Source organism: Maylandia zebra, linkage group LG15 (assembly GCF_041146795.1).
Source record: "Maylandia zebra isolate NMK-2024a linkage group LG15, Mzebra_GT3a, whole genome shotgun sequence".
Classification (NCBI taxonomy): Eukaryota; Metazoa; Chordata; class Actinopteri; order Cichliformes; family Cichlidae; genus Maylandia; species Maylandia zebra.
The window spans coordinates 9,590,324-9,616,966 of record NC_135181.1 but is presented as its reverse complement, the minus strand read 5'-3'; the positions used below and the strand labels follow the sequence as shown (position 1 = coordinate 9,616,966).

The 26,643-nt window shown below is 38.2% G+C and overlaps 1 protein-coding gene across 6 annotated transcripts in view; it reads right to left on the bottom strand.

The window, feature by feature from the left end:
• Positions 1-25,503, bottom strand: part of ylpm1 (YLP motif containing 1) — a 29,789-nt gene extending 4,286 nt beyond the window's left edge. Inside the window, exons 1-24 of one of the 6 annotated variants that reach the window (XM_012916565.2) lie at positions 24,649-25,503; positions 23,983-24,210; positions 23,175-23,213; positions 21,880-22,068; positions 20,476-20,800; positions 20,289-20,379; positions 17,440-20,094; positions 17,111-17,234; positions 16,733-16,874; positions 16,563-16,652; positions 15,377-15,545; positions 15,241-15,264; positions 14,934-15,124; positions 14,692-14,843; positions 14,541-14,603; positions 14,220-14,339; positions 13,960-14,136; positions 13,796-13,879; positions 13,591-13,674; positions 13,421-13,495; positions 4,344-4,395; positions 3,027-3,154; positions 2,413-2,596; positions 1,641-1,953 (exon numbers count right to left, since the gene is read on the bottom strand). In XM_012916565.2, the coding sequence (XP_012772019.2) occupies positions 2,450-2,596; positions 3,027-3,154; positions 4,344-4,395; positions 13,421-13,495; positions 13,591-13,674; positions 13,796-13,879; positions 13,960-14,136; positions 14,220-14,339; positions 14,541-14,603; positions 14,692-14,843; positions 14,934-15,124; positions 15,241-15,264; positions 15,377-15,545; positions 16,563-16,652; positions 16,733-16,874; positions 17,111-17,234; positions 17,440-20,094; positions 20,289-20,379; positions 20,476-20,800; positions 21,880-22,068; positions 23,175-23,213; positions 23,983-24,210; positions 24,649-25,215 (5,916 nt within the window). In that variant the 5' untranslated portion in view covers positions 25,216-25,503 and the 3' untranslated portion in view covers positions 1,641-1,953; positions 2,413-2,449. Of the gene's footprint in view, positions 1-1,640; positions 1,954-2,412; positions 2,597-3,026; positions 3,155-4,343; positions 4,396-13,420; positions 13,496-13,590; positions 13,675-13,795; positions 13,880-13,959; positions 14,139-14,219; positions 14,340-14,540; positions 14,604-14,691; positions 14,844-14,933; positions 15,125-15,240; positions 15,265-15,376; positions 15,546-16,562; positions 16,653-16,732; positions 16,875-17,110; positions 17,235-17,439; positions 20,095-20,288; positions 20,801-21,879; positions 22,069-23,174; positions 23,214-23,982; positions 24,211-24,648 lie in introns of those variants that run through there. The other 5 variants (XM_004541866.2, XM_012916562.2, XM_012916563.2 and 2 more) reach the window with 5 other exon arrangements.
• Positions 25,504-26,643: the final 1,140 nt, after the last annotated feature.

Here is a 26,643-nt window from a genome sequence, read left to right as displayed (position 1 = left end):
GTTGATGCCAATTGGGCTGGTCTGAGTACTACAGAAACTGCTGATCTACTGGGGTTTTTAACACATAACCATCACTAGGGTTTATGACGTAACCCCAAATAACCATGTGTCAAAACCAAGGAATGCAGAAAAACATCTCTGAGCACACAACACATTGAACCTTGAAGCAGAATGGCTACAGCAGCAGAAGACCACATCGGGTGGCACTTCTTAAAGTCAATAAAAGGAAACTGATGCTACATAGGCTCACCTAAATTGGAAAGGAGAAGACCAATGAGTCCAATAAGCCTTGATTTCTGGTGCGACATTGGGATGGTAGAGTCAGAAGTTGGAGCTTGACAATTTGTTTTCCATGACAACAGAGTACCGTCTGATGTGCGTACGATCATTATACAAATTCGGTTGAACGCCATTTGTATGCAACACGGAATGCCACAACAAAGGTGGACATCAAGACAATGGTACACCTGCAGTCAGTCTGTGGCTTTTCGTTAGACTCTGAGTGTCATTTCTGTGTAGCCATTTCCATCGTTGCTGGATTTCAAAAATGGTGGGTTTGATTTTCGTGAAGGAGTTTCTCTCATGACTTATCAAGTGACGTCCCTGTCTAGCCAATCAGTGGCATGCAGCGTGTTGATGTCACATTTTCAGATCGCTTGGAACCCCAGTTGAGTAGGTACTAAAAAAGTACCTGATACCAGGTACTATGACCTAATGGCAAACCCTAAAAAAATAAATAAAAATGTTGAGTTGTTCTGAGTAGGTACTTATGGAAAAGGGCTATTAGAACTAAATGAGCACTATTCATATGCCAGACATACCTGAGTACTGTTACTGACCTTGTCCTTCCCTTTATGACCAAAGTGTACCCATTGTGTGTTGGTGGCTAATGCACCATGTAAACAGCTCAAAGCATCTCACACTGGTTATGGAACATGACACGTTTACTATACTAAAATGACCTCCACATTCACCAGATCTCAATCAAATAGAGCACCTTCAGAATGGGAGTGGTAGAACGGGAGACTCCACTATGGATGTGCAGCTGAAAAAATGTGCACGAACTGAAGGCAAATTGAAGCCCAACCAAGTACTAGTAATAGGGATGAGGTGGCCAGTGAGGGTATAGTAATCAAAATGTGGTACAGGCAACATCTTATTTTGACTTTGAGTGCAAAAAAATAATATTAGAATTGTTTGTTTTGTTTTTCTAATAATTAAAAAAGAAAAAAGAAAAAACCCCAACAAAAAACAGTAACAGAAATTTTTTAAAAACGGGACATCTAAGAACCCCAAACCCAGAGTGGACTGATTTTTCCCTTACAAAATGTTCTTCCATATTTTGACAATTTGGGTTTGTTTGGTTTTTTTGTTTGTTTCAGGGTTAGGGATGCACTGTAAACCATTTCAACAGATGCTGCCAACAGTCCAATTTCAAACTGGTCATCATCTATTTCTAAAGATGTTGTAAAGACACTGGGTAAAGCAATCCAAAGTGTTAAAGCTTTTGTGTGAGAAAATGCCATGTGAAAATAAAAGTAGGTCAACTGATCTACATGGTAATTTCTAACAAAATACAATTTTATACAAAATATGTAGATCATAAAACCCACCTGATAAATTCAGTAAGACTCAGAAAGTTTAGATTGTGTTTTTTATTGTCCCTTTTAAAACTATGGATGGACCAAGAAACATTGCTACAGGTATACAGTACATGAATTAGGAAGAGTATAAAACAGCAAAAGAACCCAAACATAAGAATAATGATAGGATGCAAGACTAGACGTATCAGAGAATTATAAACTACATATTGATTTGATTTATATCCAGAGAAATAAAAGCCTCTAATATATGTAATAATGAATGTAATAAGAAACAGATAACAGCTGGTGAAATCACCCTGATCAAAATTTCATCGCCAGTAAGCTTCAGCAGTTTTCACATTCTGGGCACCTGCAGAAAGAAAAGCATGATATTGGTAATTTCACGGTTAAATTTCACTCAAGTTTATTTGTTTTATGTGACAATAAGGACTGCATTAAAACAATGAAATTTCATGTATTTTATGGCATTCTGTTAACTACTGTTAAATACAGAAGATAATAGTGTTACCTGCATTCTCATATAAGTCATTCTTAATCTGTATGCTCCCGATCAAACTCAATAAGATTACTTTGGAAATGGTAAGTCGAATCTTTTTCGGGAAAATGGCTGGCTGATTGACCAAATGTTTCTCTCAGTATATTTTCCAATATTACTGATACAAAAGACGTTCCCTCAAACTTCTCATTTGAGTCATTAAACATTCTGATTAAAATATTTTAAATTGTAGAATATTATGACTTAATAGCCACAAACATCATCTACAATTTTTCTAACAACCTGAACAATATGAATAGGAAAAATACGAACCTTTCACTGAAACCAAAAAAAGTGTAAGATTATCTTCTTAGAAATACTTGGTACGGTTGAGAGCTCTTTGTGCCAGCTGGCCACTCTCGTCTGTTATTTTCTCCCAGTCCGTTTGACCCACCACGAAACCGATAGCACGCTTTCGATCTGCATCCTTTTGCTCTTCAAGATCAGCCCATCGAACCTTTGGAAAACAAACAAAACAAACAAAAAAACCAGGGAGAAACCCAGGATATCATGTTATGAACAAGAAATGGGTAAATGATTTCAGATAATTCAGTAACATCTTTGAACATTCAGTATCATAGAAACTACTAGGGACACACCAACTGTGAAATAAATGCTAAAAATAATTCAGTTTTCTGTTATATTTCTTTTTTAATTAATAGTGAACTGACGTTCACTGTTTAAATGCATGTTTAAACATGTAGCCAGCTCACACCTGACATAAATATACATATCAGCCTCTGATATTGATAAAGGTCATATTTGCTGATTTGCTAGCTGTTGTATCAATGCATTCTTAGAAATGGTAAGGAAAAAACAACCTTGAACTTTTGGTTTTTCCTCACTAACAAACAAATGCACTCATAGATGGTCAGGTCAAATTTTACCCTCTTCTTTCCAGGTTCGGACATGCGTGTGGCATAGTCATCTGGCAGCTGTAGGTAGTCTTCGAGGCCTGCCATATGTTCGCCTTCACGCTTCCTCTTCCCGCCACTCCCCAGACCATCCAACTTGTCTGTTTAAATTGAAGATTACCGTTCAGTTTACCTCTACTCCCCCATAAAAACAACATAAAACCTCAACAAGGTATCACTCATTTATCAAAAAATAAAATAAAATTATGAGACAACTAGTAACATCTGTTTTATCATTGCTCCATAAAACGATGATCCAGGACCTGATCTTTTTTATACAAAGAATTAGTCTATAATGTGTCTTTTTAACTTAAAGAGAAATGAGGTCTTTATTTAAAATTTAACCTTTTTTTTTTTTTTTTTTTTTTTTTAAATTTACAGTCACAATAGAAACAACTTAAGGCGCTTTCCTGGTGTTCTTACAGAAACTGCAGCCCATGTCTCATTCAGTAACTGACTGTTTCCTGTTGACATGCTAACAACATAAATAGCGGTTTGTACTAGATCTGATCAGCCTGGAGGTACTGTGCTGTTATTGATTATAACACCATAAGCCTCATCTAACAAAACACCTGCTCAACTAAATGAAGAACAGCTGTACAAGTCCTATCAAATCATTTTTCTCTCTCTATAAGCATAATTCATAAACTGGTTTATGGTTTACAGTGTACTCTAATGTACTAACAGGCGCAAAAGATCCCCAGTTCAATGCTGGGAGGAGACTCAAATCCCTTTGGGAGATTAAACAAATTAAACATTAGGTAGCTACTCACTGTGGTGACCCCTCATCAATAAAGGAGCAGCCAAAAGAAGCTTTGACTCAAACTTTTTCTGAATAAATCCCTTCAGAGCACCAAAATTGTACGCTCCTAAAGAATTATATGTAGATATAAAGCTAAAACACCTGTTTAACCCCCCCCCCCCCCAAAAGATTTTTAAAATATTTTTTTTATTTGCTGTATCCCCTATATGCAGTTTTAATAATGATGAGGTTTGGCTGTTGGTTGGTCTTTAGTGGGATATAGAAACCAGTTGAAACTATTATTGCTTTTCATCAGCAACAAAGCATTAGACCAGTAACTTGACCAAGTCCACCAGTGACTCAATCAAAATGCAAAAGAATCGCATCAATCAAACAAAGTTCACAATAGGAACAGAAAAAAGAACACAAAACATACACACACGACTTCACAGATCTCGCTACATGACACTTAAAACACATTTTAATGATGCAGAAGGCTCTATATGACAAAGGCAAGACTGGATCATCATTAAAAAATAAATACCTACCAAGTTTTGCCTCTGATGTGTCCATCTCCCATTTGCTTTTTGGAATGTAGCCCTATATTACATAAAGAAACACTGCAATGGTTAAACATCAGGGTGATACAGGGGGAAAAGGGAAGGGTGGAGAAAGTGGGGAAAGGGGTTGGCTGAAAAGACAGGAAACTGGTTTATCAGAGGTTATAAGACACAAAAACAAGCACAACTGTAGGGTGAAACTTGGTACAATACTTGGTAAAGACATACAGTAACTACTAACAATGGCATGCACAGAGTTTAATTTAATTTGATTGCAAGGTGAGACGTGTTCACACTGAGTCTTTTGTTTTCTGTTACCGGCTTAAAAATGGACAACTGTGCTCTGCTTTGGTGAACACAAACTTCATTTAACAACAGTCAGAGCGCTACTGAATCTAGAGAGAGAAGTTTGCTAATGATCATGTGATTGGAACACATTTCACATGTAATTTTTTCAAATCAATTCAATTCCACACACACTGATAAACCTATAACTAAATTTACAAAGAACAAAGGTTCTTGATTCTTAGATTGCAGTAGTACTACTTGTGAAAAGGCTTTAGTGTGTAGAGATCTTTCGTTACCAAACATGAAATCATCATGAATGAGGTTCCCTGCTGTAACATCACTGTGTAGTTAGCTGGCCTTTAAAGCAAAATAAACAAATAAAAAAAAAAAAAAACATTAAAATAAAAAGGATATTTGGTTAGCAACAGCAAATTGCTCGAACTCCACTATTTAATTATTAATTTCAGGATTGTTTGTTAATCTCTGAAGGAGTCATTTCTGTTAGACTGAACAATAGCGCTTATAATGTTAGTATATCACCTAAAAGAGACTGAGAGAGCATCTTTTTACTGCTTAACTTTATAGATGACAAGAGGTAAATTATTTAATATAAGGCATCGGGAACTTGTTCAGATCATCTTCTCTAGCATGAGATTGTGAACTATGTTTGCCATTTCACTAAAAAAATGTAATGTCTGAATTTTGAGGGTCCTGAGATCATGAGGCGCATATTTAATGCATGCTTTGTCATTTTAACTGATTGCATTGCTTTTATTACTATATCAACCGTTTTGAAGGTCCTTTACTTTTAAGCAATTTATTATCCTTTATTTATCCAGGTGAAAGTCTCATTGAGATTTAAATTCCATTTCAAGAGAGAACTGGCCATCATGGCAGCAAAAGTTACAACAAATACAACAATAAAAACATGCGTTTTTAACCTTGACCAACCATACGTATTATAAAAAGATAAAGCATCAGAATTAGTTCACATGTTGTGAATACTGCGTTTAATGATTGTACAAGGTGTTTTTTAAGTGGTTTTTCTATTTTCAAAAACATAAAATGTCAAATCCATTATATAAGTGTGGAAATCACCCTGCAAATGAGTATGATAAAATCTGACTGTTTAATTCCACATGGCATATGCATGACAACATTGGCATGTAGGAATTTAACATGTGTTATTTATTGAAGACACTTGGTTGCTGGCTTGTTTGGATTTCTTTATCAGAATTCACCTCTGCAAAACTTCAACAACATCAACAAATGTGTTAAAACTTATGTGTGTAACTATTTAACTGCAAAGTTACAGGGACCAAAATAACACCAGCACTCTGGTGCAGTTTTTTTCTCCCACAGAAAATACTGCTTGAAAACATCAGGCTTTTCTTTTATGACTTTTCTACGTCAACAGGGAAACATTTGCATAACGCCAACAAACTGAACTCAATTCTGCTCAATATCAATTTCATCTCTTTGTAATGTTATTGGTGATGCCTTCCGCAACAGTTCCATGGGCTCCATAGGATACTTTTAAGGATTTTACCAAACATACAGATTTTGTTTTCTGTGAAAATTAATCAAAAACACCAAAAACATGTTATATGCGATTGATTACCAACATCCTCAAGTATATTCACCTACGAGATCAAGTTTTCGATCACTGCAGACTTGTACAAATCCTTATCTTTTATTTATTTTGCTGCATTACCCTGTGAAAGGCCCAAGTGCCGTGGGTTTTTTGGAAAAGTTAAAATGCAACTGGCACACTGATGGCTTTAGGATTAGTATCATTTTAGAGGAACCTCTTTTTAATTGAAGATTTTTTTTAACATATCCCCATCATCTCAAATATCACAAAAAAAAAGAAAAACGTGACAAAATATACATATTCCTTTTGTTTTAAATGTGAACGTATTCCTTGTTCGACGATTAAATTAGATAAAATATTTTTTTAAAAGAAAAGAAAATAGCTCAGGTATTTGTCTTCATTTGATATGATGGCATTTGAACATGTCAGCTTTCTGCAGGGTTTTAAGATAATTTGGCCTTTGCCCAAAAGACAATCATCAGTTTTACAAAGTGATTTTTTTCCCTTTACATTTCTGGTTAAAGTTGACGTTTAACAAATAGTAAATAAGAGGGAAATACACAAACCTCTGTTGCTCAACCTAACATAGGCACATTGCATTAACCATTTTAGGGTCAATTTGAGCTTATATGCAGTTACCCCAAAAAGCCTATTTGTGAAATACAAAAGACCCTGGGGCTCGATGTCTTAAGGCAGGGGTCGGCAACCCACAGCTCTTTAGTCTTTATTTTGCGGCTCCGGGTGGTTTGGGAAATTAAATTAGAAGTATTTAGCTCAAGTGTATTTTATTTGTGTTTAGTTCTTTTTTTTAACTTGTACCGGTAGTTCTAAATTGGAAGATTATTGTGATTTTGAAATATAAAAATAAAATTATATCTTATTATTTTTTTCATTGCTCAAAATAAGCGTCACACTCGCGGAAGCCGGACCCCGGGTAGCTGGATCTTCAGATCCATATTATGTCGGCAGCTGTTCTCCTCCGTGAACTATGTTAAAAACAAACACCGCTCACGCCCCACAGATGACAGCTCACAGTCCTGTGTAAAGATGAAAGCCCCGATTTGCAGGCGCTGTGCGCAGAGGTTCGGGACCAGAAGTCCCATTGTAAACATATCGCGGCAGACTCGATGATGTTTACATGAACATGCTTTTCAGCATCTCTTTATTGACCACTTTTCACCACGGTTGCTGTACGCATACAGCCGGCTGTAGCTTTTCAGCTCACAGCCCGACAACACAACAGCAGAGAGAGCACAGACTTTAAGGCGGCGAGGCGTGATTGCGGGTGCAGCTCAGGTGCGTCCGACTCCCATGCAGCGGCACTGCAGACCACGCCCCGCCACACACATTAACCAGGTAAAATACATATTTAGGCAGAATTTTGCAAATATCTATTTATTTTTTTTTTAGCAGCATAGTGCTTTTTTTCCCCAATTATTTTTTAAAAGTCAGGTCAAGGCTCCAAAAGCCCAAAGGAGATATAAAGGTGGTGGCTCACAACAGTTTTTGTTTGCTACATGGATCATTTTAATTCAGCTGGGTGTCTCTCCTTTTGTTATATTTCTTTTAAGAGTTCAAAATGTGTTAATTACATAAATAAAATTAAATTTTCTCTGTAGCACTTCATGGATTTCACAAGCAACACACCTTAGTTGCTCTGTGGATACTTTTAAAAAGCAGTTAAAAACTTTTCTTTTCAAACAAGCCTTTTGTTGATCTACGTATTTTATATTCTTTACATTATTTACATTTGATCTTTTACATTGTGTATAATGTCTATTGATTGTATTGTTTATTTTAATATTTGTGTACAGCGCTTTGTGACTGCCTGTCTGTGAAAAGCGCTTAATAAATAAACTTTACTTACTTACTTTAGTTGTTCACACAAAGCATAAAGGTAAAAAAAACAATTTATACAGTGTTATCTTCATTTTAGATTTCAAAAAGTATTTGCGGCTCCCAGCCTTTTCTTTTGCGTGGAAACCGGGTCCAAGTGGCTCTTTGGGTGTTAAAGGTTGCAGACCCCTGTCTTAAGGGATGTCAATGTTTTCTTCTTGTTTTTTTGTTTTTTTTAAGGCACACTTGCTCACATCTGTTTTTCACAGTACCTCCACAAGAGACCAATCCAACAAGAGACAGCTTGGAAATCCAAACGTAATTCCAAACTGGACTTGAGGTTGCCCTCAATTCTAGGAATAAACTGACAACAGACGGATGAACAGGAGAAAAAATGAGCACTCAAGTTAACTGTAGCAGCTACAGTTAACTTGATGATGGCCCAAGTATCTCCAGTGACTGGAGATACACATGATAAAAAAGCGTCATCAGTGAATCACAAGTAAAAAGCACTTTTGGAGTACAAGAATGAGATTAAGAACATCCATCCATTCTCTTATGCTTATCCTTTTTTCACCAACTATAGCTTTAAATACACATTAGCCTAATATTAGTTGTTGCGTGATGATCTGATGTCCTGGTTTTACTTATATAATTGACAGTGGCAGATATTCTTCTGTAAATGATGTCTTTCATAATAACAATGCTTTGCAGCTGTTGTATAATGGTTGTGTACTTTGGGTATGCTTGATATCAGAACACTGTTGGCTTTGCCAAAGTGTGAGTCATTGCAGGTAAGGTGTGGGCTTTGTGTGGAAGCTTATCAAATATTGTGTACATCTGGCTTTCCTATGAGCCAGTACCCAGCCTCTATAATGTGTGTAGAGTACATTTTATCTATGTTTTGTTAGATGACTATCCTTTCATAGCAAATTGTATTTGTATGATTGAAACTGGATTTTTATGGCTTATTTTAAGGAAAACTACATTTCAAATACCATTTATACAAAGAAGTTTTTTGGTGCTCAGGGTGGTAGCCACACTTCACACATAAATCCTAAAAGCTCCCCCAACTTGGACTAAATTCTATCAAGAGGACCACTGTCATCTGCATCTCAAGATGCTTGAAAAAAAGAACAAGAGGGGGGAAAAAATACAGTAAAACACTCGCATATGGCATCTGTAATCTCACCTCAAAGTCAGGATCCTGTTATATTAAAAGATAAAATTAAGAGACAATTTTTCCCCTCATCCACTCTGCTCTAGAATTCTTACTATTACTGTTTGAATTGTCTTTAAATCACAAGTTACAACACCATACAAAAACAGAGTTTGTCACAGGTTGAATTAATGAGTCTGTTAAACTGTTGATTGGGCTACAATCCAAAACTGAAGTTAGCTGGTTGCTTCCAGCTTTTTAAAGCAGTCTTTGACCTTTTCTTCTTAGATACCAGCAGCAGGATAAATCCCACCGGGGTTTCCAAACAAGAAAGCTTATGTTTTTGCACAACTGTAGTAACTTCATTATCTATTTATAATAAATTATATTTAACATGGAGACTAGATGTGTCAGAATTTTGTATACTTCACTTTAGACAGGTGAGCTGTCACACATAGTTTGATATCTGAGAAGTCTGTTAAATTTGATTAAATACTTTCCCATAGCTACATCTTCTGTACTAACATCGCAATATATAATTTAAGAATAAAATCTAAATAAAAAAATGTTAGTTGTACATAGCACATAATGTACCAACAACACTGAGCAGAATGAAGTGTAAAGTGCAGAAAAGCTAAAATGTGCACATAGGGTCTCAGGAGGTTAAGTAAAAACAATTTAAAATGTTTTGTTTATTTCAAATTAACTCTGAAGTTTAGATGTCTCACATCCAAGCATTTATCAACAAAAATGTAAAGAACTTAATTTTACAGTGACAGCTCTGATAATAAAACAAACATGGCGGCCCTTCAAAGTGACCCAATTTGATTCAATGTCAGAGCAGTTTGAGACCTGCAGTTTACATGGACTGTTAATCTTAGTTTGACAAGACAGCAATAAAAGATAACACAGGTTTTGTGTGGGACTGCAGGACTGAAGTGGTCAAAACAGCCTTACACATTAGTGTTTTTTTCTGTTTGTCCTATGACAGACTGCACATTTCTGCACAATCCATATTTTTATCTTTTAATCTCATAAATAATAGACCATACTCAGATAAATCAATGACCTGGTGGTTTAAGTATCAAACAATATTTAAATAAATAAGAACAAAAATAACTGAATATAAATAATATTTCGTAAAATGACATAGTCCTATATAACATTGGATTTTTTAACTTGCTGCATACATGCTAGCATTACAACAACTGCAATAGTGTCCGTTACTTTAATATTTTAGAATTTAAGGGATATTTAGAATTTCTTTTTTTCTTTATTCATGAAGTTATTTACATAAATTAAAATCATCTCAGTATCAATAAAATGAAGCCATATGCAAAAAAAAAAAAATCTGTCAAGTTTATAATTATGACATATGCACACAAAGGAGAAAACACCTGCATAAAAATGGTCTGCACTGGAAATTTTTCAGTATGTAATCACAATACATATGAACTAATATTAACAATTCAGCAGGATAAATCTCTCATAATTCATTTCATAAAACTACTAAAAGCCATAAAAAGTACAAAAAGGGTAAATAATAAAACAAAAACCACTAAACAAAAGATTTGAAAAAGTAGTTTGGAATGAAATAATCCCCCTAAGCCTGCTAACTGCTCTAACACCACACATGTTAACTGTCTCAGTTAACAACATGGGACAGGAGCTCATCTTTATATTATAATGGAAGAAATTAAAAAAAAAAATTATTAAGATACTTTTATGTAATTATTAATATTGACTGTTTTTAGTGTTGTTGAATGAGCTATTTCCTACTCCAAGCAGGATAGGTTTAGTTGGGAACTTTATCATGCCATTTAAAATATATTTAACTAAAGTCAGTGTTTTTACCCAAGACTGCCTGTGCTACTTCAGAAAAACCAGCATGAGAGAATACACTTGCAGTCCGGACCCAAATCCAGACCTATTACTAAGCTGATGGACTGTTTCTATTTTACTCTGTGTAGCTTTTCTTGTATTTAAGTTAAGGCTATTTTAAGATGCACATTCTCTTCCTTTGTCTTTATAGCAGTCAGTTTATGCGCACAGAAAAACAGACGTGTGCTTTCTAATTCATCCCAGGTGATGCTACTTAGTCAAGCAAACTGTGTGTGTGTGTGTGTGTGTGTGTGTGTGTGTGTGTGTGTGTGTGTGTGAAAACAGAAAACTAAGCAAGGAGACGAGATGCATAAGTCTGAAGAAGTAAGTCAGAGTACTAGACTGAGAAAAGAGGGGTTGAAGCTGAGAAGCGAAATGTAGTCAAATGTAGGAAAAATGAAGAAAACAGGAAAAGCAACTATAATTTTTTCAAAAGCTCTATTTTTTACATTTATGACTGTAAACCTTATTTTACTTGAAATGAGAAAAGAACATTTTACTATTATTATTATTACCATTTTATTACTAAAACTCCCTCCAGTTCATTGTGAAAATTAATATGATGTTTAATATAATAAACATATATAAACATTGTTGATTTGTACTTTATGTTATATTTAAAGAGATTTTCTCAAGTGGACCTCCTTAAACTTTAATTAAATACCTCTGCACTATATGGACAAAAGAATTAGACCAAAACTTACTGAATAATACTATGGCTTGTTTTTCTTTCTCTCTCAGTGAGGGAAAACTTAATGCTGTTTCTTACCAAGCTATTTTGGACAATTCTGTCCTTCCATCTTTGTGGGAATAGTTAGGAGGAATGCCCTTTTCTGTTTCACCATGAGCATGCCCAGGAATGCTCTCGTGAAACATCAGTGCTCAACCTCACAAATGCTCTTCCAGAAGAGTGGAAGCTGTTACAGATCCAAAGGGAAGACAAATTTTGCATGGAATGCCATAAAATCAGCAGCAGGTCTAATATATATAGGTGGCCCAATATTTTTGTCACTATAGATTAGATTAGATAAAACTTGATTAATCCCTCGAGTGGGTTCCTCGAGGAAATTCAGTTATTAATTTATTTAAGATTAAATAAAACTTTATTAACCATCAAATATAGTGTATGTTTTAAGAACGTGTTGCTCCCGGGATGTTTTGCGAATATTAGAAAAAAACAGAAACAAAACATAATAGTTTTAATTTAATAAATTGAGAGTTTAACTTGAAACTGGTTTACTGAATTTTTATTCATGAGTTCATAAACCTTTTCCCAGCAGTCCAATGTGGGAACAAGCCACTGAATTTGATACTGTATGAAACACGTTTGGAAACTTTTAGACGTTGGTATTTTATGTGGTACAGCTTTAAAGGCTTCATCAAACAGTGAAGAGAAAGTTTCATTTTACCATTCTAGATAGAAGAAGAAAAAAAAAAGTCCATCACTCAAATTTGCCCGGGTTAGAAAATCTTTACAGCTGTGTTACCTCCTTTTAAAATATAACTCAACTGCACTGCATTTCAACAGGCACTGTTGACCTCGGGTGCAAAATTTGGCAGAAAAATTTATGTCAATTCTTTCTTGAAAAACTTTCAACTTTGTAGTAACGGCATACAAAATAAAAGCGGGTGGTAAAGAGTAAAAACATTTTGCACAATGAGAAATTTTTTATAGGGTTGTGTTACGTGTGATTTGTCTAGATAAAAGTGTGCCTTAAAAATAAAAGGAAACCAAAACTGAGCAACTGGTTTTGGTCTCACCAGAATCATGACACTGAAGTGAGACAGTTTCTCATGAGGTAGCAACCATTTAAAGCCATTTTTTAATCCCTGACATTGAGTTGAGAATGAAAATTATTTTGAACTAAGTCAGTCATGGACACCTGAGCAAATGCTAGAAAAACTAAAAAGAAAACCATGACACTAAAGGGGTACTTTCCTCCTTTAGTTAATGGACTGCTCCAGCTATACATATCATATATATGTTTCGGTCTTGGTACTATTTTCCCTGCTCTTGTTTGAGCTTCACTGTAAATTTTCTAATTGCTACATAAACACAAAAGAGCACGAGCCTAATTATTTTGAATGAACCTGACCGTTTCCATGAATTTCACATGTTTTGCTTTTCATTTGAGACATAAAACTCACCTTGCTGAAACAAGAAGTGGTGAGATAACACTAATGACTTGTGTAAAAATTACTGGATAAGCCAGATGGGAAAAAAAAATAGTGGAAGATGGGAAAAAAAAATAGTGGATATGAATCTAAGAACCACGCATTTATGAAGTGAAACTTTTCATGTCCTACCAGATCACTCTCTTCTTCCTCTTCTCTCTTGGGTTCCTTGGGCTCGTCATCAGGGTTGAAATCTTCCATTTCAACCTAAAAAAAAATACAACAAGCACATGTTGGTTTATCTTAATTAGTAACAAAGAAGTGTAATTTTCTGATTTTTTTTCAAGACTGAAAAAATTCACCTCCTCTATAGCAGCATCCTGCAGCAGGGACCGGACATCCAAGCGCACCATGTGACGTGGTGAAGGCTCCCAGTTATTAGACATCTGTATACAGAATGTATCATTGAGAAGTGAACGCTGCATCTATACGTTTAGTAAACGTTACCCTTTTTGCAGTCCAAACAAATATCTCTGTATTTGAGATCAGCTAAGTGATCTTATAGACCTTCATTATATCCTTAAGCGTGCGCCCATGGACATTCCGCTTTGCACAAGTCTGAGTGTCTGCAGTGATTTCAGCCAAATACACCTTGAAATGAGAGAAACAAATCCTTTTTAGCACAGGGCAGACATGAGTGTTTTTCTGGCTCTCTCATTAATATAACTCACCTCAAAGCCTTTAGTTTTAGCTGCACTCCAGAACTGATCAAAATGTTTAACCCTGTCATTAATAGTGTCTAAAATAATGAAAGGAAAAAAGCCATCATCCAAGGTTTTCTTAAACGTTTTAAGCATGCTGCTCCGGTAAGTATCCTCCATCTCCAGCTCATACTCGTACTCCATAGCCTGCAAGACAGGTTTTTCTGCATTACATCGTGCATGTATTTTTCTTTACTGCATGTTCAATGTAATTCATCTGTCAGACTTACCTTTTTTTTTACCCTCTTCCCAGTGTCTGGGTCCTTCTCAACTTTCTCAACCTCTGTCATGAAATAATCATCTAAAACAAGAACTCGGGGAGGTGCACCGCCACATTCAACCTCTTTGTCCTTAACATTGTCCACAAGACAGAAAAGAGTATTTAAGATTTTGTGTCGTTTACAAAAGAGCATTTATTATGTTGAAACCTAATGACACATAAAGACAGTCTATAAGTAAAGGTTCTACTGTTTGTGCACTTATTATAAAAGTTCATTTAGCTTACAATCAAATTACATAACCCTATAATTTGCTAGAAGGACTCGACTCACCCGTATGAGCTTTGCAACATGGGTTTTTCCGCTTCCTGGAAGCCCCCTCATGATTATGACAATCTGTTAAAATAGAGAACTTCAATGAGTGCTGCTCATTTAAAGAGTGGGGTATTGATGCATGAATTAAGATCGCAGTGATAGCTGGTACCCTTTCAGGGCGAGACAATCTGCCAGGTAGTTTAAGGATATCGTCGATATTCTTGATTTCCGGCTTCTTCTCAACACGTGGGGGAGGTTGTGGAGGTGGGACTGGTGGTGCAGTGGGGGGCCCTCTGTCATCTGGATAACTTCTTCTGTCCACTATAGGATAAAAAAAAATCTTAAGCTTAGATTTTCTTATTTGATATTTACTTTACCAATTTACCCTGAGTTACCTCATGTTCAACTTACTGTAAGGTGATGGGCTATGGCTGTAACGTTCAGGCCCAGTACGCTCAAGTATAGCACGCTCATATGGAGGTCTATCATAACCTGGCCTCCCATAATGTTCATCTGGATCACGGCTGCCACTACGGTCCCTATCTCGAACATCCCGGTCCCTCTCCCTGTATCCGGAGCGTAGAGAAGATGCCAGTGGAGATCTACAGAGAATGGGGGCATAATAAGTTTCATTTCATCAACAGAACTTCATATTTCAGACTAGCACAAAGGCACAGTGAAGACTTATCACAGTGTATGACACAATGTCATATAGTACCTTTCATCATTCATGGCCTGAGTGCTTGAATCAAAAATACAGACAAATAAAAAACAATATTATATATATAAAGAAGCAGCACACTACTCCATAGGTAGGGAAAAATGCTGTCAGTAACGGTGAAGAAGCTTCTTACCTGTCATCTCTTTCTCTCAGGGGGTAGCGCTCCCTGTCAAATCTTTCTCTTTCATATTCTGGCTTCTCTCTGTATAATTCCCTCTCTCTGCTGTACTCCCGGCGGTCCATGTAAGGGTCTGATCGTCTTTCGTAATATGAGTCTCTGCCGTAAGGATCTCTGAGTGGTTCTATGAGAATCAAGTAGTTAATAACCATGTATTAGAAAATATAAAATAAAATCCTGCATATATATATGCAGGACTTTAGTTAACTTCTCTATTGATGCATGACACGTGTATGGCAGCCAGCTGACTTGTTTCTACTATTGTTTGTGCATAAAACATGATAATTTTACAAAACATTATATTTCAAATCATTTGAATAAAATCACAGGCTCTGGCTGGTGTTTAGCTACACATTTTAGATGGTCGGATCACTGCTTCCATTGTGTCCATGATCATTTACTCTAGAGGAGGGTGTAAAGCAGGGGTCCCCAATCCCAGTCCACGAGGGCTGGTGTCCCTGCAGGTTTTAGATCTCACTCTGGGTCAACACACCTGAATCACATGATTAGTTCATTACCAGGCCTCTGGAGAACTTCAAGACATGGTGAGAAGGTAATTTATCCATTTAAATCAGCTGTGATGGATCAAGGCCACATCTAAAACCTGCAGGGACACCGGCCCTCGTGGACTGGGATTGGGGACCCCTGGTGTAAAACTTTGTGAAAGGAGTGTAATATGAGTCAAAGAGACAGAGAAGCTCACTTCTGTCCAATGACAGCAATACTGGACATACCAAACATTTCTGTTGGTAAGTGGATTTAATGCTGTTAACAAATCAGACACTGACAATGTGAGAATCGAATCAACCTGTTTTTGTTTTTTTAGAGGGAAAGCCTGATTTTTAGGACACGCAAGCCTAACATTAGCTGGCATAATGTTTGCTTGAAATCAGCTTTTGTTGTTTAGCATGCACCAAAGCTTATGCCTATGGTGGAAGTGAGAAATAAATCATCATTTTGTATGTTTTTCTCAGAATTGTTTTGCTGCTGAATTTTTTTGTGTTTCAGTCACACAGGATTAGTGGATCCTGATTGGTGACCCATCCTTCCAGCAATTCTCTGTGATCCCATGTTGGGACAACAGGAAAATTAAGACTATTGAGTAAATCGCCCAACCTCACATTATACAACTGAAACCTACCCTTTTCATAGCCCCGGTCCGATGGCACTGGGTCAGGCCTCAACACAATCCTCTCACCATAAGAGATCCGCTCAACCGTGGTTCCAGGCTCTAAAATATCAAGTGCACATCAGCATAAATCCAAAACATCATTTGGAAACAAAAAAAAAGGTACTACAAGCTGCTCATACCATGACCATGACCATAATCAACCGTCTTTGGAATAACCGGCACTGCAGGTGCAGGGAATGACGGCTGATAATGTGTGGCAGTAGATTTTATATCGCGAGGCACAGATTCAGCTGCAGTTGTCTGAGTTGTTGCAGTCATACCCTGGGAACATACTTGATATTAGAATGATCTAACAGTAAAACTAAAAGAAAATGGAGGAAAAAAATTCTATGTATTGTATTGTATTTTATGAGAAAAGAGAAAACATGGAAAAAATATCTAAATAGATGAAAACAAAACAGACGGGATTTGAATCGACATAATCAATTATCTTGGTCTTTTTACATCAATGTAGTCACACCAAGCAGACTAAAATAATAAAGTTGATTTTTATTTACCTTCAGAGCATTCCTGACTTCTGGTGGAATCTCTAATCCAAGAAGACCAGCAGGCAAATCTGGCAGAACATCAGTTTGTGCAGGCTTGGATTCACTACCAGAGGTTTTACCCTCCTGCAATTCCCTGTGGACCCAAAAGGAATTACTAAGTTAAAACAGATGATTTAACCATAAATTAAAACAGAAATGAATGTGTGAAATTATGGAGTTTCAACAAAAAACCAAAGAAAATACATTTTTTTCAATCTATGAAAATAAAATAATTGTAAATCACATGGATAGATGCTAGTTTTTGTTTGCCTAATCAATGGTAAATGTTTAGAAATTACCTTATTAGTTTAAGCTCTTGAGCAGCTTTCAAGATGATCTCATGTTGGCGTTGGGAAAGGGCAAGTACATTTGCTCCACTGGCTGCTTCAACTGAACTCTCAGGCAGGTTTGTGACAGGTGCAGCTGTAGGTGGAGGTATATGCAAAGGAATTTCTTCTCTTTGTTCCTCATAGCGAGGTCTACGATCTTCATAGTCTATTGGATACCCTCTCTCTGGCAGTGGAGGACGTCTGGAAGGCCTCTCCCAGTCTGAAGGAGGTGGGTAAGATGTTTCATCCTTCCGGTAAGGTGGCTCATCCCTGTATTCACGAATTCTGAGTTCTCCTCTCCCCCGCTCAAGTTCATCATATTGATATGGGTGACCTCTTTCTCTTTCCTCTTGCCAGTGGGGTTCTCTGAATGGCTCTGATGGTGCCTTGCGGGGGGGATAGTCCCTCTCTGAGAGAGCATGCTCTCTGTCCCACTCAGACTCGTGATACCTGGCATCACGACGACAGTCATCAGGATGATAGTCTGGTGGTGGCCGACAGCGATACCCATCTTCCCCATGATCATAATCTACGGCATAACCCTCTTTATAACCTTCTTCATAATCCTCATGTGTTGGACCTGGCGGCCACATACCTCTTCCTATTCCCCGACCCATAGGTCTCCTCCTCAGTCCTTCCCTATCTAGTATCTCATGTGGAGGTGGTGGAGGACCTCTGCCAGGTGGTGGCTGCCAATCTAATTCTCCTTCCGTTCCCTCATCGTATATTGGCTCCTCCAAATGATCTATCATTTCATGAGGTGGCGGTGGCACACGACGCCTGCCTCGTCCTACGTCAGGATGCATCGCATGGCTAGGGGGTTCATGTCCATGGTACATGGGATGCATTGATGGATCCATATTGGAATCATCAGATTCCATTCCGTGGCCTAATGGCTCGTGATCTATTGGCCCATGTGGTGGGAAATGGGGGCGGCCTCGTCCTTGAAGCATGAAACCAGGGTGACCACGTGGGGGACGACCCCGACCAGGAGGAAATGGAGGTCTCATGCCTCTCATTGGTGGTCTCCTTTCAATCCAGTAAGGGTCTTCATCCTCTAAGTACTCATTTGATTCAGCTTCTTCCCAGTGTCTGTCCACTGGTTCTTCCTTTCCCATAGGTGGTCCTCCTCTTCCCATGGGTAATCCTCTTCCCATAGGTGGACCTCCTCTGGCCATGGGTGGACCTCCTCTGGCCATGGGTGGTCCACCTCTACTCATTGGTGGTCCACCTCTGCCCATTGGTGGCCCTCCCCTAACCATTGGTGGCCCTCCCCTAACCATTGGTGGCCCTCCCCTACCCATTGGTGGTCCTCCCCTACCCATTGGTGGTCCTCCTCGACCCATAGGAGGACCTCCCCGACCCATAGGGGGTCCACCTCTTCCCATGGGAGGACCACCTCTTCCCATGGGAGGACCACCTCTTCCCATAGGAGGACCACCTCTAGGCATTGGGGGCCTTCCTCTCATCATTGGAGGCCTACCTCTCCCCATGTGGGGTCCTCCTATTGGCTCTTGATAGTACTCTTCCTCTGTGAAGTGATGTTCTTCTGGCATCCACATTTCTTCTGGGGGCATTTCTGATTCCTCACCACCAAACTGTTCATGTGAAGGATCTTGCCAATAGTAGTTTTCTTGTTCTTCTTGCATACCCACATTTTCTTCAGGGGGCATGTAATCATAAGGCATTTCCCCCATCTCTTCCCCAATTGGTACAGTGTTTTGTCCCTTAAACTCTCCACTGCTCCTCTGCCCACGTCCTCGTCCGCGCACCTGGCTAGGCACTGGGGGCTGGCCTCGTCCCCGACCAGGGGGAGGTTTTGGAGGATCTAGTTTTGACTGCTTTTGTGGCTCTGGTTGGATTCCTGAGGACTTTGGAATCTGTGGTGGTTTGCTGTTTCCCAGTGGTCCATCTGGTTTTTGCGAATTTTGTGTTGTAGTGTTTGATGTAACAGCAGAACTAGTATTTACAGGGGGCTTACTGTTAACAGGTTCAGATTTCTCACCTTTGTCCAAAGTAACACTGCTATTTGAATCCTCAGGTTTTGTATCTGTTTGTAATGTCTGAGGAATTGGTTCACTTTGGACAAAAAAACCCTCAGTTGAAAGTAAGTTGTCATCTGTCATATCTTCAGAAGCGCTCTTATCAACCAATTTCAATTTATCTTTTTCATTTTCAGATAGCGGCTTATCAGACGATTTTTCTGGAGTCTTAGAATCTGGAGTTGGAGGTTGCGGAGTGACTGGTTCCACCTTAGGCAGCATTCCTTGCTGCTGTTTTTCTTGAAGGTTTGGTGGACATTCAAGACGAGGTGAAGGGCCAGTGAGCCTTGTGGAATCAAACCTAGGTGGCTGCCCAAATCGAGGTTGATCAAATCTGGCCGGTCCATCAAACCGTTGCCGTTGTTGATCGAATCTAGGTGGACCATCAAAACGATGCCTTGGTTGGTCAAATCGAGGGGGACCATCAAAACGGTTAGGTGGTTGGTCAAACCTTGGAGGACCATCAAAGCGTTGTTGTGGGTGGTCAAATCTTGGAGGCCCATCAAATCGCTGTTGCGGTTGGTCAAACCTTGGGGGTCCATCAAATCGCTGATGTGGTTGTTCAAATCTGGGGTTGTTTACCCTGGGAAATATAACAAAATAAAAACAAAAATTGAAATAAAAATAAAAAAAACACCCCATTTAAAGAAAACAATAATTACAATTAAATATGAAGCAATTTTATATAAAGATGTGCTTTTAAAAGATAAATATAACCAAATGTATAACTGAGCAAAACATAGTAACACATAGTAATAAAAGACAATTACAACTTACTGTGGACCCCTGACATTGTTGAAACTTGGTGGCTGAACAACTGGGGGAACTGGGGGTTGGACTCCTATGCCACTAGGGGCACTTCCTCGAACTGAGGGCACAGCAGGTGATTCTGAATGTGTTACAAAACCAGTAGGCTGTGGACCTTGAAGTCTTGGACCAACAGTAACAGGGGTCTGCTGCATACCTGGGTTTACTGACTGCTGCAAAGGCGTGTCTTGTACAGGGTACTGGCCATACTGTCCCATCATTCCACTATTATATTGGCTTGACGCAAACGGTACCATGGCAGTGAGAGTAGCCACTCTTTCTTGAAGGTGGGCATTTGTTGCATTCATCTGTTCCTTCCACTGTTTCCACTGATGCCCATAATCCTGCAGTTGGTCTTTATGAGGATAGCTCTGGAATTGCTCATACCACAGGGTGAAGGAGTGATTCCAGTCTTGGAATAGAGGTGTGAACTGTTGCTGTTGCATTTCGTAGTGCCTCAGCTGCAATTCTGCAGACATTGACTGCAAAAGAGAATTTTGGTGATTATTTATTGCTTAATTTTACATGCAGATAGGATAAGTATTTAGAAAAACACATTTGAGTTTGTACCCAAATTGAATGAAGGGTTTAGGGCTTTGCTTTTTAATAGGAAATACATTCTTTTTAGGAACCAACATAACTGGGTTAATGATTCAAAAGATATTTTATGGACAGAATTGAGCTATTCTTTAATTCTAAACTAATTAAGAAGGTAAAAGGTTGGTGTGAAAGCACAACACAATATCTAACAAACTATTAATGAAAACAGATCATCCTTAGGCTGCAAATATAAAACAAATCCCATGTGATATGCAGAAAGCATTAGTAGCAAGTTTTTAAGCTGCTCTGCAAGTCAACAAGGCCTGGAGATTTACTACAGACAACAGAAGTGGATGATAACACATGAGCTTTTCCGTGGTGAAGACAAAAAACAAACTATCCCCAAAAAACAGCCAAGTGTAGCACAAACTGCAACAGGTAAACATATAATTTTACAAGTCACCAAGAAAAGACTTTATAACTGTAAATACAGAAGGTTTAACACCAGGCGCAAACTATTCATCAGCCTTAAAATGGAGAATGGCTGAACCTGCCAAAAAACAAAAAGCCAGACAGAATACAGAATAATCAGCAGAAAGCACAAAGAAAGCTGGGACCAGCTCATGATTCAAAGCATAACACCACCTATCAAACACAGTCGAAGCAATATGATACATGGGCATGCTTCACTATATGTTTAGGGATGATGTGAATCCCATTGACTTCAGACATGTATAAGGATATGCTGTGCACTCATATTAAGCCAACTGTAACAAAGCTGTTGCACCCCAAGAGTTTTCCCACAATACCATCTCTAGAGTTTAAAGAGAATGGTCCAAAAGTGCATAGGAGGAATCATGGAAGCTGTGTCACTGCTTAAATATTTCCAGATGCAACTGTACATACAGTTATAAGAAAGTAATTACAACTGTACATAAGTTATAACAAAGTAATTACTCAGACATTACACATGAAACTGAAAACTTATTGGCCATCAAGATGCCATTGGCCATTTACCTACCTGTAGGTTTGCAGGCTGTTGAATGAGGCGTTGGTATTGCTCCAGAATCTGCTGAAGCTTCTCATGTTGTTGCATGAGAGCCTGATATTGTAAACCGGCTCTCTGCTGTTGAACTTGTTGCCAGTGTGCTGCTGCAGCCTGTAACTGCTGAAGGCGAGCAGCTTCCTCTGGGTCTTTTGGTACTTCAGGCTTTAAACAGAAACAAGAAAAAATTATAGCACAGTATATCACTGTAAATCACAATTTTTCTTTAAAAAAAAAGTGTATGCAGTTTGTAATGAAAGGAAGGAAATTACTTTACGATGAATCCAAGACACTATTGAGAACAAAAACATTTTTAGGTAAGAGTGCCTTAAAATACTGCTCATATTGCTGAAATATTGGACATGGGATGAGTACTATAACTGGGAAAGAGCCATTACAAACACTATTACAATTACAATGGGAAGGATGAATGAAAGTGGTTGATTCCTGCACACTTAAGCCACTTAATTCATATTATGGCAGTTAACACAAACAATGGGATAAAATACACTGACCCGCTACTTCATTAGGTATGCCTGTTTACCTGGTTGTTAACGCAAATTTCTAATTAGCAACTAAATGGCAGCAAATATGTATTTCAGTATGAGGTCATGGTCCAGACGACCTGCTGAAATTTGAACTGAGCATCAGAGTGGGGAAGAAAGGTGATTTAAGTGACTCTAAATCATGCATTTTCAATAATTTTCTTTTTTCTAGGGTTTGCAGTGAATGGTCCAAAAAAAAGAAATTATCTAGTAAGGGATAATTTTCTTCGAGGTGCCTTGTTGATGCCAGAGGACAGAGGATAATGGTCTGATTGCTTCAAGCCAATAAGAAGGGAACAGTAACTTAAATAACTACTTGTTCTTCCAAGATATGCAGATGAGCATCTCTGAATGCACAACACTTTTAGGCAGATACACTATAGAAGCAAAAGACATGACAACAAGTTCACTGTACTCAAATGACCTCACCGCTCACCAAATCTCAATCCAATAAAGTACCTTTAGGATGTGGTAGAATGGGAAATTCCCAACAATGATGTACAGCCACCAAATCTGCAGCATCTGTACGATCCCATCATGTCTATATGGACCAATATGTCAAAGGAATGTTTCCAGGAATTTGTTCAATCTATCCCATGATAAATTAAGGTCGTTCTGAAGGAAAAGGTGGGCCCAAACCAGTACTAAAAAGGTGTACCTAATGAAGTATCCAGTGAGTTTATCGAGGAACACTACAATAATGGCAGAATGGGTAGTGTGACTTACTGTGTCTGTAAATGTAGGTGGTTTTCCTACATTTTCACTCTGTAAATTTATGTAAACAATATAAACAGTGTTTAGATTCAGGAACAAACTAATTTCTCTTAATACTGGTTGTGGTGTGTTCTTAGAGGCTATTGAATAAAACACTGGTAATGTTAACACTATGCAACTTGCTTAAATTCCCAGGCAAACGGACAAACATTTTATCTGTGACTGCTTCTTGAATAGTTGCTGGTAGAGGTAAAGCCTTCATTAATAATTTGCAAAAATAAATAAATAAATAAATGATCTCAGATATCCACAGAATTCGGTGCAGCCCAGGAAATTTTAATTGTCCATTACAGCATTCAAATGCATTATTATTTTATTATTATTCATATATTTAGTTTGACAAACCTATAATATAAACTTTGAGCACACACCAACGTTTAATTCACAGAGAGCAAGCCATGCTGTTAAAATGTATTTTAAGACTTATGCAACATTTTAATAGTACGTTGTATCGCAAATTATTTTAAAAAATTATCAAATTAGGAAACTATTTATGTGTTAATTCTTATATATTATCCACAATGCAAGTCAAATTTTTAACTGGAAGCCTTGACATGCTAGCCTCAAGCAGAAATCCGGATAATCCTACAGAGATGTGTGGGTTAAGCTCACTTTTAGAGTTCAGCTCTATTGAAAACCGATATCACTTACAAATTCCAACAGATTTTGCACTGCTTTCATTGTAGCAAACTAATAAGATATTAATGTGCAAATTGATGGCGTTCACTGTTTATGCATCCAATGGTGTAGGAATTCTTACCCTTACTTCCTCAGGTAGTGGTGGCGGTGTTGGAGGTTCCTCTTTAGGTGGCGGGGGTGGTGGTGTGCTTTTTGGTGGTTCTAATGGAGGGGGCGGAGGAGCTGTTTTGCCTGGGGGTGGTGGCAGGGGAAAAGAGCTATCTCCATCTTTCTGATTCTGTTTGGCTCTCTCTTGCTTCAGTTTCTGCAGATTCTGAAGATGCTGTTTGTACCAGAGCTGCTGCTGCTCCTTGCAGAAACAATTACAAGAAGATCTGTTCAGCCATTTTCACACAATAATCTTGGACAATTACAGGAGAAGTCGAGTCATACTTAGAAACAAAAACAAAGGAGTAGGATTTCTTTATGCTGTACCTTCTTAAATTAAGAAGGCTAGGAAGTTAAGAATATGTCACACTTCTCTTAAATTTATACTTCAGATTAAAAAGCTCAGGATATTTACTTGGTGGTATTATTAAGAATCAGGTGGCTTAACAGTAAAATATCAAATTAGGGTCCAAGCTTCCCTAGCTGAAAATTACATTTTAAAAATAATAATATATTGTACTCTTCACTAGCTTGGGTTGAACGGTGTTTTCCTGTTAAATAGTGCAATGTACCTTCATATGTCTTTGTTATTTACTAATTTCATGTATATTATTAGTAATTCAACACTAAAAGCCATTACCTGCAACGGTAAGGATTTCTCGTCTTCTGCCGTGGGGGCCTCCTTGGGTTTGGGAGGACTGCTGTTCTCTGGTGGCTTTGATGGCTGCGGCTCTGGAGGGGGAGGCACAGGCTGGGTATCGGTGGGATGCGGTTGCGGAGGAAGTGGAGGAGGCTGCTGGTGACCCTGTTTGGGAGCAGGGGGTACTCTCGTCGCTGAAGTCTCTTCTGGTTTAAAGTAGGACTGAGCGCCAGCGCCGCTGTCTACATGTGCAGGTCCTTCTGGACGCCACGACGACCCCATGTACCCACCAGCGTGTGCAACGCCGTATGCAGGAGCAGCAGTACTGGCATTGTTGCCGTGTTGTAATACAGACTGGAGCTGTTTCTGGTGGAGCATCTGCAGCTGCTGCATCTGCTGGAGGTGCTGCTCCTGCAAGCTGGAAAACAACGAGCCGCTGGAAGAGGCCTCGAAACCGCCGAATCCGGGAGCCTGGCCAGTGTGGCTGCCAGCCAGTGGCTTACGGGGCCCAGCACCTCCATAGTTTTGGGACTGAGGTGCACCGTAATTTCCCCAGGTAGGATACATCGTTAAAAACAAAGCAGCACACGGCCTTTGTGGAGGCACATACAGCCTAGCTCGGAGCGGCTTCCAAAGCTAACAGCTAACGTCGACCTACGTTTTTTAAACAAAACGACGGCTACATTCTAATTTCCCCACTGAGCATCAACACATTAAATAAAGATATCAACACAGATTAACAGCTATCCGTTGTAGGATATGATGTAACGCTGTGAAACTATATTAGAAAAATGTTCATACGGTTTTGCAGTTGAGCGACCGACATTAGACGGCACACTGCTGATGACGGAAACACATCACACATTAGATGATGACATCCGGTCAAGCGCTGAACGTTTAATAGCGATATATTTTTTAAGTTATCTGCAGTATATACATTTTTAACTTAATAATACATTACATTTTTTGTCTTTTGTTTGATCTGTAAAATAGTTTTTTTTGTTTTTTATTGTTGTTAGCGTCTGCTTCTTTTTTCTGATCATTATTGTTGTTGTTGTTGTTGTCGTTTTCGTTGTTGTTATGATCTATAATAATGATTATATATTATCTGTATCAGTGTTGCCCATCAGTAATCAAAAGGTCTTTAGTCAAAGCATCTGTTTTAATTGTTGATATCTACCTAATCAAGCATTTGTACCATAATAGAGAAACAAGTTATTATTATGGATGCAAAACACTCAATTAAATACATAAATAAATAAATGAAAGGCGTCTGCTTTGTTTCTGATCACTTGCTGAGTTTTCATGCCATCTCGGAACAAATACGTTGCTGTTTTTGTCCTATTACCACAAGAGGGAGACATTTACAAGCACATTCCCGCGTCGTCCCCCCCCCCCCCCCCCCCCCCAATAAATAAACAAACAAACAAAACAAAATAACATACAAAAGTACAAACAAATTATTATTATTATCATCATTATTATTATTACTGGAAAAAATTGAGCACTTAACGATTTTGGACTGAAAGGTCACACAATGCAAATTGCAAAAGCCATCACTAATTAGAAATATAAACCAACAAGAAATATTCACAGAAATGTTTTATTACATTGTACTGAGTAAAAAATTCTATATGAGATGATATGAAAATACTTTTTTTATTATCAATATTATTCTGCAATGTGAGTTCCATCCATCCATCCATCCATCCATCTACCCATGTGTGTGTCCACAGACTGTATGTACAGTCTATGAGTGTTTTCATATAGTTCCGTAAGTTTTATCCATTGACTGAGAAACCAACTGTGGGAGTTCAGGCTGTGTTTGAAGTGGGTTTAGCAGCGTACAGGATGAGATCTGTGGTGGGTAAAGGACCAGTGACTTTAGGTTGCCCTTGAGGTCTGATACACATAAGAGTGTTTTTTTCTTAAGATCACCAGTAAATCTGTATTAATTTTGACCAGAACCACTTAAAAATAATCGTTAAAGCGGAT